The sequence below is a fragment of the Aythya ferina genome (genome assembly GCF_964211825.1).
Source record: "Aythya ferina genome assembly, chromosome: 5".
NCBI classification, from domain to species: domain Eukaryota; kingdom Metazoa; phylum Chordata; class Aves; order Anseriformes; family Anatidae; genus Aythya; species Aythya ferina.
Genome location: NC_140301.1, coordinates 39,788,788 through 39,803,264, shown reverse-complemented (window position 1 = coordinate 39,803,264; position 14,477 = coordinate 39,788,788). Strand labels below are relative to the sequence as shown.

The window sequence follows — 14,477 nt, the reverse complement described above, 5'->3', positions numbered from 1 at the left end:
GGACACGGTGACGCTGGTGGAGGCGCCGGAACTGGTGCTGGTGGTGGTGGTGGTGGTGGCAGCATGGTGAGGGGGGACACGGGGTGAGGGGACCGGGGGGACACCGCGGGGACACCGCGGGGACAGCGGGGAGCCGTGCCCTGCTGACGGCGGCCGCGTCTCGTTGCAGGGGAAGCAGAAGAAGGCGCGGAAGTACGCGGTGATGAAGCGCATGATCAGCCTGCGGGACCAGCGCATGTGAGTGCCCGCACGGGGATGGGGATGGGCATGGGGGTGGACACAGGGACGGTCCCGGTGCTGCTGGGATCCCCGCCGGGCCCCTCCGCTGCCGCCGTCCCCCAGCGGTGCCCCCGCTTCGTTGCAGCAACGAGAAGGAGCGGGCGAAAGCCCCCGCCAAGAAGAAGGAGGAGGACCCGAGCGCCATCAAGGAGCGGGAGGTGTAAGTGCCTGCCCTCGCCCGCTGCAGGCTGTAGGAGCTCCCCGCTCCTCGGTCACAGCTGACTGAGGTGAATCCTTGTCTTCCCCGCAGCCCCCAGCATCCGTCCTGCCTGTTCTTCCAGTACAACACGCAGCTCGGGCCGCCGTACCACATCCTGGTGGACACGAACTTCATCAACTTCTCCATCAAAGCCAAGCTGGACCTGGTGCAGTCCATGATGGACTGCCTCTACGCCAAGTGTGAGTGGCGGCCGCGCTTCTGGGCCACGTAGGATGTGCCCTGTCAGCCTCACACCACTGGCTGAGGGCAAGAGAAGCCTTGAAAAAAGCTACGTGCTGTAGTGAGCTCATGGAGCTCGTTCTCGATGGCCTACGGTAACTCTGGACCAGCCTGTGGTAACCCCAGAACCACCCTTGGTTTCAGTCAGACAATTGCCTTAAACACTGATCTCAGCAAAAGTAAAGCATTAACAAGTTAAAAATCTAAAATTACTGTGGCATTGTCAGACTACTCCTTGGTGGTTTTACATTTCATCACTTTGCTCTTAGCAGTTCAAAACTGTGAATATGTTACAGAGTTCCAGACAGATGGACATGGAGTCCCATGCCAGATAACTGTTCCAGGGCATGTGCTCAGTGCTGTAGAGGTCTGTAAAGAAATACTGTTTTGTTCTAATACAGACTTTGAATGTTGTCTTTTTTTTTTTTTTTTTTTGCATTTAGGTATTCCATGTATCACAGATTGCGTAATGGCTGAAATTGAGAAGCTAGGACAGAGGTACCGTGTGGCATTAAGGTACGTGCAGGGTGTTCCTCTCTGTTTCTACAACTTAGTATTTTGATAAAGAAATGAGAAGGACTTGCCATGATGGTGCTATTTTACTAGAAGGCTTTTAGGTCTTGAGCTGGGTTTTGTTTCTGCAGGTCTATGAGATCAGTATTACAGGTTCAGCGAGAGCTTAACATTGTGGGGATCTTGGAACCCAACTAACAAGTACTAAGAAAAACTTAGCCAGACAAATGGCATGCTGGTTTTGCTCCTCATTACGGTTGACTGAACTGTACCATTTGCTCCAAGCCCTTGTTTTGAGTATAACCTGCTGCATGTCACAGAAAGAAGTGTTCCTGTTCCTCTGTATGGTATTAAAGTACACTTCTCCTGGTCTGATTGCTGTGATGCTGAATGTACGTATCCCCACAGAATTGCCAAGGACCCTCGGTTTGAACGCTTGCCGTGTATGCACAAAGGAACCTATGCTGATGACTGCTTGGTACAAAGAGTCACTCAGGTACTAATGTTTCTGAAAATTCCTGAACCCTGCTGGTTACTGATGGCTTAACTTTTCTGCAAAGTAACTGCAAAGTCTTGTAAAGGGGCAGTTTCAGTCCTTAGCACAGCTTTCTTTGGAGGAGTATCTAGCCTTCCCCAAGCATTCTTGCATAAGACAGCATCAAGAAGTGTGGGAAAGTTGTCGGCTGGAAAGGCTGGACAGCCTTTAGATGTTTCTCGGAGTCTGTTTTGGTGAGCAGAAGGATGTTATGCCTATGGAATAACAAAGTCCTAGAAATGCCTCACTAGACACTAGCAGCCCTCTTGTGTTTACTGAGCTAACTGCACTGAGGCTTTTGCTTGGCTTTGTCTGTGTTTGCCAGTTCACTAGTAATGAATCTGACTTGCCTCTTCTTTTCAGCACAAATGCTACATAGTGGCCACAGTGGATAAAGAGCTCAAGAGGAGAATACGAAAAATCCCAGGAGTGCCCATAATGTACATTTCCAGGCACAGGTAAGGGACCTCTGACATCGATGCCAGGCTCAGTCATTGTCTGACAAGGACTCTGTTGCCATATATTTCTCTCCTGCACTGTCTATAGCACAGGTTGTACTAAAGGGCCTAGTGTTTGCACAAAAGTAGATGTATAGCTGCTGCTGGGAAGAGACTGGTTGTAGACCCGCTTTTATTGCAGCCTCCACGTTCACTTGCTTTTATCTGGAAATTTGTTTCCTTGAGGCCAGTGTTTCCATAGTTCAGGGCTGCTTAGCAGCAGCAGGATCAAGGCTGTCAGGCAAGTGCATTCTATAGATTTTTGAGGAAACGTTCCTGTTCCATGTTCTATTTGGAAACTTTGTGTACCCTCCGCTAAGAAACTGAATTTGCTTTTTAGCTAAAAATCAAACCAACTTGGAAAGACGCTACTGCAGCAATTTCAAAGCAACAGATTTTTCCCATATGTGCAAGCACTGGCTTGCTTTAATATATATATATTTTAAATACATATACAGTAGAAGCAGTGATCTACTGTAACAGCATTTGCTTTAGTTTGTTTGCTGTTCCTTCTGAAGTGCCTGTTGTAAAGGCTAGACTAAGAGGACTTTACTCATGTTCATTTGTCATATACACTGTTTTAATATCTCTTGTGCATAATTACAACACAGAAGTTTTATCTTGCGTAGAACCTATGCCAAATTGTTTCAAAGTAGGGTAGATATGTTTGGTAGCATGGTAGGGAGAAGAAATGGGATGTGGAGAGAAAACAGTCAGTTTTTAGATGAGATGGGAGAGACACTGGGAGGCAGGTGTGCTAACAGTGGAGAGAGTCTGGTAATATGCAGACAGAGAGCAGAATGTCAGAAATGAGGAGGCAAATTGCTAAAATTGCATAAATACATGGAGTTCAAACTGATCTGTAACTAGAATGTGATTAGGAGATTTTCTCTCAAAATATCTTTGCCCCTACTAATTTTGCCCTTGAATTCCAAGTCAAATGGACAACGTTCTGTTCTGCACAGTGGGTTTATTCTTAAAGCCTAAGGCAGATCTTACAAAAAAACACTCTTTTTTTCCTTCTCTGGGGATAGTGACTTCTTGAGATGCCTGAGCTCTAAAGAGTTTGAGATTAATGCTGGGGGGTAATCTTATGAAATCTACTTTTTTCTCAGAAGTAATGTTTTTTCCCTCTTTACGATCTGAGCTGAGATAGAAATGCAATAAAGCTGTTTGTTGTTCAGTCTCCCTGTAAGCATTTTGCTGCACAGGGAGGGGAACTGTATGGATCAGGTTGTCTTCATACATTTTCCCTCTTTCTTTTGCAGATACAATATTGAGAGGATGCCAGATGATTACGGAGCTCCTCGATTCTAACCTCTCCATCCAAGCCATGAACGCCAGGACTCTAAGGCAGGATAAGGGTCCTTCTTTTCCCAACCCTCCTGCTTTCTTTTTTGCTGGGACCCTGCTCATAGGATTGTGGGTGATACTGGACTGACTTCATAGCCTTGACCCTCTAAGAAAAAGCTATTTGTAGGATTCTTTTTTTATTCATCCTTGTTCTGACTGCACCTGATAACCTATAGCTGGGAGGAGGATATGGGAACAAGAGGTCTCTATGGACAAGTATATGCCTAACTCCCTCTTCGTTTTCGTGTTGGGATTATTCAAAAAGGTGATTTTGGCATTCTTAAATAAATATAAGTGATGGTCCAACTATGACTGAGAATGGAACCACAGAAGTATTGGAAGTTTCTTATTTCTGCATCTGCAGCAGCATGAGTATTTCCTTGTAATACTCCCTCACATCTGTCCCACAAGCAAATTGGAGGCTGCATTCTGAAGAAAAGCCGTCAAGTCTACACCAGTAGGCTGCCTTCTCTGGACCAGTGCTCTGAAAAATTTTATTTTTGGGTTGATGGGCTTTTATTCAACTATATCTCAATACATTGAGTGGAATCAAGTTGTGTCCTGCTCCATGTTTCCTAAACTCAATGTGTCCTTGTTCATCTTCTAACCCTCACTTAGGTACTTAGTGCATTCTTAACCTCTCTTCTTACCAGTGGAGTTTGTACTTAAGGTATAATTGCATCATCTTGCAGCATATTTTTACTGGATCAGCCAGCAGCCCAGCTCTTTTGCTTACAGGCAGAATGATGATGAGAGTTGTTGGGTCTGGACATACCTCTCCCTCTTGATTGCTTGGCACCTATGCACTTCAAAGTCTCATTCCTTTCCATAGGTGTCATGGAAGAGGAGAACACCGGTGTGTACAGGAAGGTGTCAAAGTGAAAGGTGTTAATGTGGGGTGGGAGCAGAGTAAGTGGGGAAAAACCAGAGCGATGGCTGCAGATCAAGTGAGTCTCAGAGACCTGCAGCATTTGCAGCAACATGGGAAGGAAGTGGTCAGGAGTGAGATGGTTAAGCCAGATGGAGAAATGCAGTGGAAAAAGTACTTCAAAGCTATATTGCTTTTGTCTTCCCAGAGGCATGCTCTGCATTCTCATATCTTCCCTATTACTCTTTTATTTTTAGTAATTTATTTTGCTCTTCTGATCTCTGTTCCTCTGTGGTGAAGTGAATAGTTTTAAGCCTGAGTGATGAGAGAGGAATTGAGTCACCGGAGGCTCACATGCTGCAGTGTGCCTCCTGGCCAAAATACTGGCGATGGGGTGTGAACGGGAGACTGAAATTGATATGCTTGGTGTAATTAAGAAAACGTCCAAACTCTTTAATAGAGCTTTTACGCTGTGGTGTCTTACACTGGTGCAGGCTGCAGAGAATGGCTGAACTCAAATCCCTGTAGGCTAGGCAGCATAGTGAAAATAACACTTCTCTGCTAATCATTTTCTGTCCTTGGGAAATGTCCCTACATGCTAATAACCTTTGTGCTAGCACATTCCTTTACAGCTGTTGTAGGAAACTTTGGGAACACATCAGACTTATCCCCATACTACCTCTTTGCTTGCTGCAGGCTCACCTGCTACACTTATCCCTGAAATAACAGCATGCTGACACTTTCAGAACACATCAGCCCCTTCCACGCTATCACAGCTGAAGTTTATCTTCTCCACCTCCAGCCAGGAAGAGGGCAACCAACCAACCAACCAACCTGAAATTTGACACAGTGTAAAACTGTACGGGTCAAAAATAATATCCTTAATTTTCTACTCTCGGTTCAAGTCATGTTTCTTTAAGCTAAAAGTAAGTATTGTCATGAACATTTGAAGGCCACACTTAGTCAAACAAGGACTGAGGAACAGTTGTAGGATTAGATCTATTTTACTTGGTTTTCAGAGCAACACTAGTTTTAAAAGACTTATTGGAGGAGAGTTAACTAGAATTGTCCCCATACAAATAATTTTGCTTGAGTTAAGCTAAATTAAAAGAGACTGGAGGAGAAAGAAATGGATGCTTATGGTAGTATTTGACAAAGTCTTTTTCACGATGGGGAGGTCAAAGGCACAGCAACGTGATGAATCTGGGGATTGTTTGCCAGCAGAATGCTCGTTGGATAGACTTCATGAAAATACATGTATGTTGAATGAACTGTTGGTAGGAATACAAGCAAATATGCACATTTACAAGAAACTTTAAGAAATAAGAGACTCAGTAATCTGCCTTGCTTGTTTTGGTAACCTGAAGAACCTGTTACTAGGAGGCATAAGGAGCTGCTCAAGAAGTACACTTCTTGAGGGTTGGAGGATGAGCAGCAGGGAAATCCATCAGCAAATTTTTGTAAAGTGAGTGTAATCGGCAAGACAGAAAATCTTGGGCATTAATGCAAAGAGCCTGATGAGAAGAGGAACTCAGGACAGGAAAAGACAACCTCAGTCGTCAAGTCCAACCCCAGCAGTCCTCAGGGAACCTGCGGTTCAGACACTTAGTTGAAGGGAAAGTATTTACCCCATGTGCACCATGTCATCCCAGCCTCAGATCCAACTTGCAGTAGGTCAGAGGTGGGAAAGATCATTATCTGCATAATAGGAAAGAGCTTGTTAAGCGAGAATGCTTTGATGTTCCTACGAATGCAGAACTCTGCTGGTCCAAACCAGAAGATAAATTCCTGCCTGACCCAACTCTGGCACTTGATTTAAACCTGCACACAAGTTAAGATAACAAACAGATGCCTGCAATGTTTCCCAATAACTCGAGGATTTCCAGCTTCCCCCACAACATCCTGTCTTTTCCCATAGCCAGTTTCCATAGCTTCTGAAGACAGAGAAAACAATCAGAAAAATCCACCAAAAAAAAAAAAAAAAGTCTGAAGTTATGCAAGAAAAGGAGAAAATAATTAACCTTCGTTTCTGGGGGCCACCAGAAGGCCCAGGATTGGTGCACCATTATCACCACTGAAATGAGGAAACTTTAGCTACTGATCCAAGATGTGACTTGAGCTATTTGAGGGGTAACCGAAATGTGGTAGAACAGCAATTAGGAAGAGCGTGAGCCATTCAAAAAAATAAAAACAGCTGAATGACATACACTAATAATGTCACAGACTGTAAAAGAGCAAGATGGCATGGGATGGACAAAACAGGGTTGCTTTAGGACAAGGTAATGTTGGGTAAAGCCAGTAATAATCTTGGCTGGGAGGAGACAATTCTAGTGCTGCCGAAAATAGATTTGAGTATTGACAGAAACATCTCTCAGGCTATTTGGATGCTACACTTAAATTCAGCCTCCCAGATATAGCTCAGAAAACGCTTGCTACGGCAAGTGGTTGAGTCCGTGTATTTATTGGTAAGAGGAAGTAACGGATTTCTTCATGGCACAACAAAAACCACAACAAATGGCAAGGAGATTGGAAGAGACTGGCCTGCGTGAAGGATCCGTGAATAAACTGATGATGAGGGAACGGATAAATCAAAGGATCTTTGCCACAGAAGTTTTCTATTTTGAAATGACAGGCTTTCAGAGCTTAGTGAGTAAACTAGGCTAAAGGGCTTGGGGATATGTGTGTTACGTGTAGGATTTGGAAGAGGCAGGGGTAAGAGGTGCAAATGCTATCGGGGAGTCATATTCACTGTAAGGGAAATAATATGTTAGTGTTATGTCGTAGGTTGGACTAGATGATCTTGAAGGTCTCTTCCAATCTAAATGATTCTGTGATCCTGTGAATATAAAGGAGCACCACAGGCAGAAAATGATCAATAACCACCTCTGGGCAGGAGAGTTGTGTGTGTGGAACTGAGGTGGTTTCCCCAAGGATTTGTGTGTCATCATCAAGTTCAAACTCTGAAGTTTTTCTGGGAGATTCTCGTTTGTGTTTTCTGACTGGGCAGGGACGCTGCTCTCCAGCCACGAACTGGAGACCATGGGGACAGCTGCCCGGGCTGTGGAGGGACAGCAGGCAGCAAGGCAGCACCGCCGCCGTGCTGCCTGAGGTGATTTCCCACATCCAACGCTCCGCTCCCATTGTGGCCACTCAGTTTATCCCCATCACATCCCAGTGAGGTGAAACAAGCCCTCCTCTCACTTCTCCACACACACACCCCCCACCCGTCTCCCTCCCCGCGCACACAAAATGGCCGCCGCTCCCCCCTCCTCCCCCCGCCCTCAGGCAGCGCGACGCTCTACCCTCTCCCCCCTCCCTCTCCCCGTTCCCCACCGCCCCCCCGATAGGCGGCGCCGAGGGGGCCGCTCTAGCGCGGCGCTGCCTCTCTACTGCCCGGGAGGCCGGCTCAGCTCCCCGCGCAGGCGCGCTGGGGCCTCCCTCCACCTCCACCACCACCTCCACCTCCGCCGCCGCCGCCGCCGCGGCCTGTGGCAGCGCCGCCCCGCCATGTACCCGGCCTGGGGCTTGTACGGCGCGGCGGGGCCCTACCCGCCGCCGCCCACCTCCATCCCCCCGCCGCCGCTCCCCATGCCTCCCCCGGCCGTGCCGCCGCCCGCCGTGCCGCCGATGCCGCTGCCCAGCTACCCGCCGCCGGGCCCCGCGCCCAGCACCGCCGCTCCGCCGCCGCCTCCTCCTCCTCACCCTCCTCCTCCTCACCCTCCGCCGGGCGGGACGTCGGGGTTCCTCAGCCTGCAGGAGCAGCACCTGGCGCAGCTGCAGCAGCTGCAGCAGATGCACCAGAAGCAGCTGCAGTCGGTGCTGCTGGGGCCGCCGCCGCCCCCGGGGCCGCCCCCCCCGGGGCTGCCGCCGCCGCCGCCGCTGCCGGGCTCGTTCGGGGACTGGCAGCAGCAGCAGCACCAGCAGCAGCCGCCCCCAGCCGTGGCCGTGCCGCCGGTGCGCAGCTACCAGAAGCAGTTCGCCCACCGAGAGCCTCCGCCGACGGCCTCCGCCGCGCCGCCACCGAGCCGCAAGCCCCGCGACGGGCAGGAGCCGCCCGGCGGCCACGGGGAGTGGGGCGAGCCCCTGCCCTCGTCGCCGGTGCCCATGGACATGGAGCTGTCGTCGCCGCCGCAGTCGCCGCAGCCGAACGCCGGCCCCCAGCCCTACCTGCACCCCCCCCCCTCCGGCCAGCCCTACCTGCCGCCTCCCCAGCCGGAGCCCTACCTGCAGCCGCCCCCCGGGCAGTCCCCGCCGCTCCAGCCCTACCTGCCCCGGCCCCAAGCTTCGCAGCCTCCCCCTTCCTTCAGCGAGCCGCCCCCTTCCTACCTGGAGCCCCCGCCGGCATCCAACGCCGCCCAGCCCTACCTGCCCCCCCCCGGGCCGCCCTACCTGGCGCCCCCCCAGCCCTACCTGCTGCCCTCGCAGGCGTCCCCTTCCCAGGCAGCTCCCTCCCTGTCTGCCCCCAAGGCTGCCCCGCAGCACTTCACCCCCCCGCCGGCACTGTCCCTGCCCGAGGGTCCCCAGGGGGGCGGCCAGGACAGTGGGGCCCCCCCCGAGCAGCACGGCGCCCCGCAGCCCGACCCGGCCACCATGACCCCGCAGGTGAGGAAGGCATCGCCCGGCTCCCCGCTGGATGTGGTTCCCCCCACGGGTCCGGGGGGCTCTGGAGAATTGTTTCCCAAAGCGCAGCACGGAGGTGAAATGCACCGAGCCTTCGCTGGCTTCATCTCATCCTCTGTAGGGTGCTGCAGGCAGCCTGCTTATGGCATGTTGCAGCACCCTATTTTGCCCTTGTTTTCACTAATTTCCTCGTTGAGCTGTCCTTTGGGGACCCTGTTTCAGTTGCTCTGACAGGTACAGAGTTGTGGCTGTTCACTCTTAGCAGCTACGCTTAAAGCTGCCGTGGTGCCTCGTTGCCTTTCACTCTCCGGAAATCAGTTTTGTGCTGTGCGTTTGGTCCTCCAGTACGAGATTGCATAGGGCATGTGAGAGTGTCCTGGTTTCGGCTTAAACCACAGCAGAGAGAAGTGTTCTGAAATGCTTTTTTTGGCAAAACGTACTCTTATGGCTGAGGCTGTGTACTTTTATAGGTACAGGAGGGCCAAAGTGACCACAAAGCGCACATGTGCTTAACATCCTAGATGGGAGCACTTCCTCTGCAGGTGATGTTCCTGTCCTGATGTGTGAAGTTAGGGACAGTTCACTTGTTGAAGGCTGAGCGTGGACAAAGGCGTGCGAGTTGAGGTGCTCAGCTATAAGGATACAGTTCCTTCGGATTCGCTGAGGCTTCTGCAGGGTTTTAGGGTCAGTTTGTAGAGATCCAGTTGCAAGAACAAAGCCTATGTATGTGCTTTCAGAAGTTGATGGATTTTATTTAAGTTCAAAATACATGTATTTTTGGCAAATTGAACTTAGGATACAAATGTGGAGCTAAGTCTGCAAAACTCCTGTTGCCTCATGTTGAAGTTGGTGACGTTTTAAATTTGTCGGTCGTTGAGACACCTTTGAATTTGTATCCATTCAAATTTCATACCTGAGCATAGATGCATTTGGGAATGTGCCATTTTTAAGTTTGTATCATGTAGCTGATCCCTGCCTAGCAAAGTGATTCACAGATTTAATTTCATGAAGGTTTTGAACAGTATTAGTTCATGTCTTACAGTGGTAGGAATGGGATTATTTTTCTTTTTTTAACGCCAAAACCTTGGAAAATCAGACATTGAAAGGGATGTTAATTTGGTATTGAGGCTGCTGCTGGATTCTTAAATTACTAAACTCCCGATCAAGCACTGAAGTAATTCCTCCCCCATTATGAAGCCAGAAATTTCATAACTGCTAAGATTTCAATTCTTCCTCAGCACTTGTCCTTCCCAGAATAATCACAATTAATGTGTTATTGTACTGCACGCAGACAGAGCAGAATGCTGCTGAAAAGCATCTCCAAAGTTTACCTTGTCTGTTTCATGAGTGTTTGTACAAACAATTTGTATCTTAAGTAGTTCTTAGTCTCCTACACAAATCAGTGTTAATTCAAAAGGAATATGGTACTTTGCTGGCCATAAATTTGATAAAATTTTGACTGTCTGGCTGTACTACAAGACAGGATTTGGGGCAGTAAATCCTTATGCAATAGGAATAGCGAAAGCAAAGCAGTGAGGCTTTCTTGCTAGCGATTTTAAAAGCTTAGTGGGGACCATAACTCATCACTTATAAAATCCTATTAAGCTCTTTTTTTTTTTTAATGGTAATTGAAAGCAATTCTTTCTGTTCTCATCCAACGGTAGCAGCGGCTGCAGCCAAAACAGATCGGTGTTTTTCTCTTAACAAAGGAAATGCTGTGGAATTTGCCAGTGCTGAGTACTCTGCTGTTTCCCTTTCAAGTGTAAGGTACTTTTCTTTGCTGGGACAACCTTTAGAGTTTAGTGCAGTTTTTCCCAAGCGTACAGTCGGGGTAGGTTTCTGGCTTCTTGTCTTTCCCCGCAGTTAGATACAGCTCCTGACAAGTTCTGTTCAAATGCTCCTGGTGTTTCCTTAATGCTCCATCTGATGTTTGCGCGCCGTATGCTGCCATTTATTTACAGTAGGGAGCAAATCTGAGCGGGTGCAGCTGTACCCATAAATATGTATTTATATGCTTCTGGTAAAGCTACTGCAGCTTCACCGGGTCACCTTTCAGCAGCCTCTCTAAAATCCCTCCTCTGTTATTTTGGCATGGCTCTGGACATGGCTGGGCCGATATCGCCAGCTGGGGACTGTGAGGACGCACGGAGCCAAGCGGAGAGGGAGCAGAGAACACGACACATCGCTGCAATTTCCCAGCCTTTGTCAAGCTCGAGTTCATGGCCATTGTCACGTGCAGAGAACTGGCTGCATTGAAACTCCTCGTCGGAGCGGATCTGTGTTGCTCGGGGTTGTGCTTTAGGTGGTCAGGGCTGGTCTCGGTGGTGTCTGTGTGATGCCAGAGGCGCCTCTTGGTCAGCCAGAGATGGAAAAAGGCTCATGGTAATGCTGCTGTCTTCCTTAGATATAGGGCTCGTCGTTGGACTTGAATTATGAAGAACTTGAAGTTATCTTAAAGAGATAAGTGCTCAAATAACTTGGCTTTTTTTCCTCCGTGAATACTTCTGTTTTCTTCAGCCTGAGCAATAGAAACCTGCGTTTCACTTTTCTCTCACTTTTCAGCTCGCATCTGCAAGTGCATGTGTTGCTGACCTTGCTGTGAAAAGTATGTGACAGGGTGGTGTCATTTAAAGCTCTTTCTGTGAATCCTACTCCTATAATCCTAGTCCTGTGAATCCTCGAATGAGGAGAAAACGAGGTGGATCTCCAGATGAAGAGTTTCATGGCAGTCATAACAGGTGCTCATCCTCATTCCTCTAGAGCATGGCATCCAGCCCTGTTGTGTTAAATCCCCTTACGGTGCCGTTTGAAAGGGATAAATTTAATCATCTTTTGTGTAACCGGGGAGGGACGTGTGCTCCTCCCTGCTGTTGAAACTTACCCTCCTTACAGCCTGTTGTTGAAGATGTTTGAGAGGTTCCATGCTGCAGCGTGAATGCACGTCCTCCACCCGTGAGAGCTCCTCTGAGTCATGTTCTTGTTAAAAAGACCCTTGGCTGAAGTCACTGCAGGATCACCACGAAGTCCAAGCATAGCCTCTCCTTTCGCTGACCTCATCTCCAAGCTGCAGTTTTACAGAAGTGTTTTTAAAGAATACATCTGCGTGCTTGTGTGTGCTAGGCGCTTAGCAGTCGAAACCATCACTCCCATTTTGAGTGTGAGGTAGGCTTTTGGAGGAAGCCTGTGCTTCTCTTAAACCCGCTTAAAGATAAGTTGAACGGTTCAGTTTTGAGCAATCACATCAGACAACACCTACGACTGCAGTTCTCACACTTACCCAAAAGGCAAGGACATCTTAAAATATTCTTTTGTTTGTGAGTAGGCTCTTTAGGGATTTCTTTTCTCAGCAGCGCATGCTTGGATGGAAAGGAAGGACAGAAGAATATGAAAAAAGATGTAGAGCAGTCACAGATCCTCAAAGGTGGTACAGCTGACGTGAGAGTTTAAAAGTCAAGTATATTCTGCCCTAAAATACAGGAGCTGCCCTAGCAGTGGCCACTATCTTTGCTTTTAAAATCTGGAGAATTTTATTCTACGAGCTTATGGAGCTGTGTCTTGAATCCGTAACATTTCATCACCTCCCGTGTTCTCTGGCAGGGACTTGCATAGCACAAGGCCGTGTCAGGTCTTCACCTTCATTCTTCAGCTGCCTCCTGGCAGTTTTTAGTCTATCCTGCCAGTCTGATCTGATGCCTGATACCTCTTGTATTAGTTGGAGAGATTACTTGGTTCCTGCTTGGCTTTCTTTAAGGTGCACTGTCCGGTAAGCATTGAGATTTGCCACGTTAGTCGTTGGTTCTTCATGCTGGTGGCAGCTCGCAGTGGTTTGAAGCTATTTTCATGCTCTGGGAGTCCCCTAATTCTAGCCTGAAGTATTTAAAACTGAAAGCTGAACTGCTTCTTAGATGGCTGGTTCTTCGGGTGCAGCCATATCTGTTTACCCTTTCAGCTGCTGAACGTTAATCAGGATCCAGATAATAAATAATCTGCACTGTTTGTTGGCTCTGATTGTTCTTTTTCCTTTCCAAACCTTTATTCCAATCTCTCCATCCCAGTTACTCTGCCATTCACACTTGTCATCTTTTTTGTATGTTTCAGACTTCTTACCACTCCCTTGCTCACATTTGTTGTCTTCCATTTTCCCTTCATTTTACCTAAGTTAGTCTCAAAATATGTACGTATATTTGCTAGGAATAAAAAGCACTAAACTTAATAAGTGTAGTACCTACTACGTGCCTGTAGTACTTTAATTTACTTGTCATTTTTCTGATTTTTATTATTTTCTTTAGTTGCAAGCTCTTTGGAGCAGGAAATTACGTGAGGCATGGTACACACCACGGTAGTGTCTGAATGTTGATTATACTTTTTGATCTGCTGTTGATGAGTGAGTTTTCTCTCAAAATAGATTTAAACATTTTTCTAGCATATGATTCTTCTGCATGATTCTAGCAACTATCATGAATTAATGCTCATGTGTTTTTTTTTTCCCGTGAAAGCTGTTTTTCTGAGAAACTTTCTGTCTGTTGTAGGAACAGCAGCAATACTGGTACCAGCAACACCTGCTTAGCCTGCAGCAAAGGGCAAAAGCCCATGCTCAGGGACAGCAGCAAATGAAAGGGCCAGGAGTAGGGAAGGATACGTCTGAACAGAGAGCGAAGTCTGAAGAAGGGAAAATGGGTGCTTCAACTCAGCAGTCTGAACCTCCTCCGCTGAATGAATCCCTGCCTCCAGCTTCCAAAGAAGACGACTCTTCTCTTACAGCCACTGAAACTCAGGTAGGCTTTGCAGGGAGATGCTGCTGTGTTATGTTGTGCTAGAAGGGGACAAAGCAGGAAAATATTTCCATCATATTCTCCTGCATACTGTGTAACAATAACTAAATATGGTAAAACAACATGAAAAGAACATTTGTTAAGGCTGCACCATTTAAAAAAAAAATACTCTCATATGCAGACTTAACATAGTCACCCACACATGCACCAGGCTTGACTCACTCACGCTTTCCCCAACGTTGTCATCTTTGTCTGTGAGAAACACGTTGCGATACCTAAGTGCAAAATCAAGCACTCAGTAGATGCTTTTGGACAAGATTTTTTAATTCTTTTCTGTCAGTTTCAGTTCTGTCTCCCTTTCTCCCTGCGTATTATAGTTTTTCTGAAAGCCAAGAGCTTGGTACAGAATATTTAGACAGAGTGCTTCATGTCAGTTGCTCCATAATGGATGGAGGTAATGTCTATGATGTTTGAACAGATTACTGTAAGGTGGTAGATTACCCTACAGGATGTGCTCCGCTTTAAATTTATGGTGTGCAGGTTCCTACCAAGTGGCAAAATGATGCATTTGGAATTCCTTTACCTCATCATGAAAAAGCAC

At 47.7% G+C, this 14,477-nt stretch overlaps 2 protein-coding genes across 9 annotated transcripts in view; both read left to right on the top strand.

The window, feature by feature from the left end:
• The first annotated feature begins 5 nt into the window (after positions 1 to 5).
• On the top strand, positions 6 to 4,169 carry FCF1 (FCF1 rRNA-processing protein). 2 transcript variants are annotated; one of them, XM_084519612.1, is made up of 8 exons: positions 6 to 55; positions 170 to 237; positions 365 to 439; positions 530 to 678; positions 1,162 to 1,234; positions 1,640 to 1,727; positions 2,130 to 2,224; positions 3,532 to 4,169. In XM_084519612.1, exons 2-8 carry the CDS (start codon positions 203 to 205, stop codon positions 3,578 to 3,580), a joined length of 564 nt encoding a protein of 187 aa, XP_084375738.1. In that variant the 5' UTR covers positions 6 to 55; positions 170 to 202; the 3' UTR covers positions 3,581 to 4,169. The 2 variants fall into 2 exon arrangements, with proteins under 2 accessions (XP_084375738.1, XP_084375737.1); XM_084519611.1 differs by having other exon boundaries at positions 11 to 66.
• A 3,789-nt stretch (positions 4,170 to 7,958) lies between these two features.
• YLPM1 (YLP motif containing 1) overlaps positions 7,959 to 14,477 on the top strand; it is a 38,194-nt gene continuing 31,675 nt past the window's right edge. For 4 of the 7 annotated variants that reach the window (XR_014693189.1, XM_084519609.1, XM_084519607.1 and 1 more), the window contains exons 1-2: positions 7,961 to 9,086; positions 13,634 to 13,879. Coding sequence is in view for 5 of the 7 variants with exons in the window: in XM_084519609.1 (XP_084375735.1) it covers positions 7,992 to 9,086; positions 13,634 to 13,879 (1,341 nt within the window). In the remaining 2 variants the exon portion in view is untranslated. Of the gene's footprint in view, positions 9,087 to 13,633; positions 13,880 to 14,477 lie in introns of all 7 variants that reach the window. The other 3 variants (XR_014693188.1, XM_084519608.1, XM_084519610.1) reach the window with 2 other exon arrangements.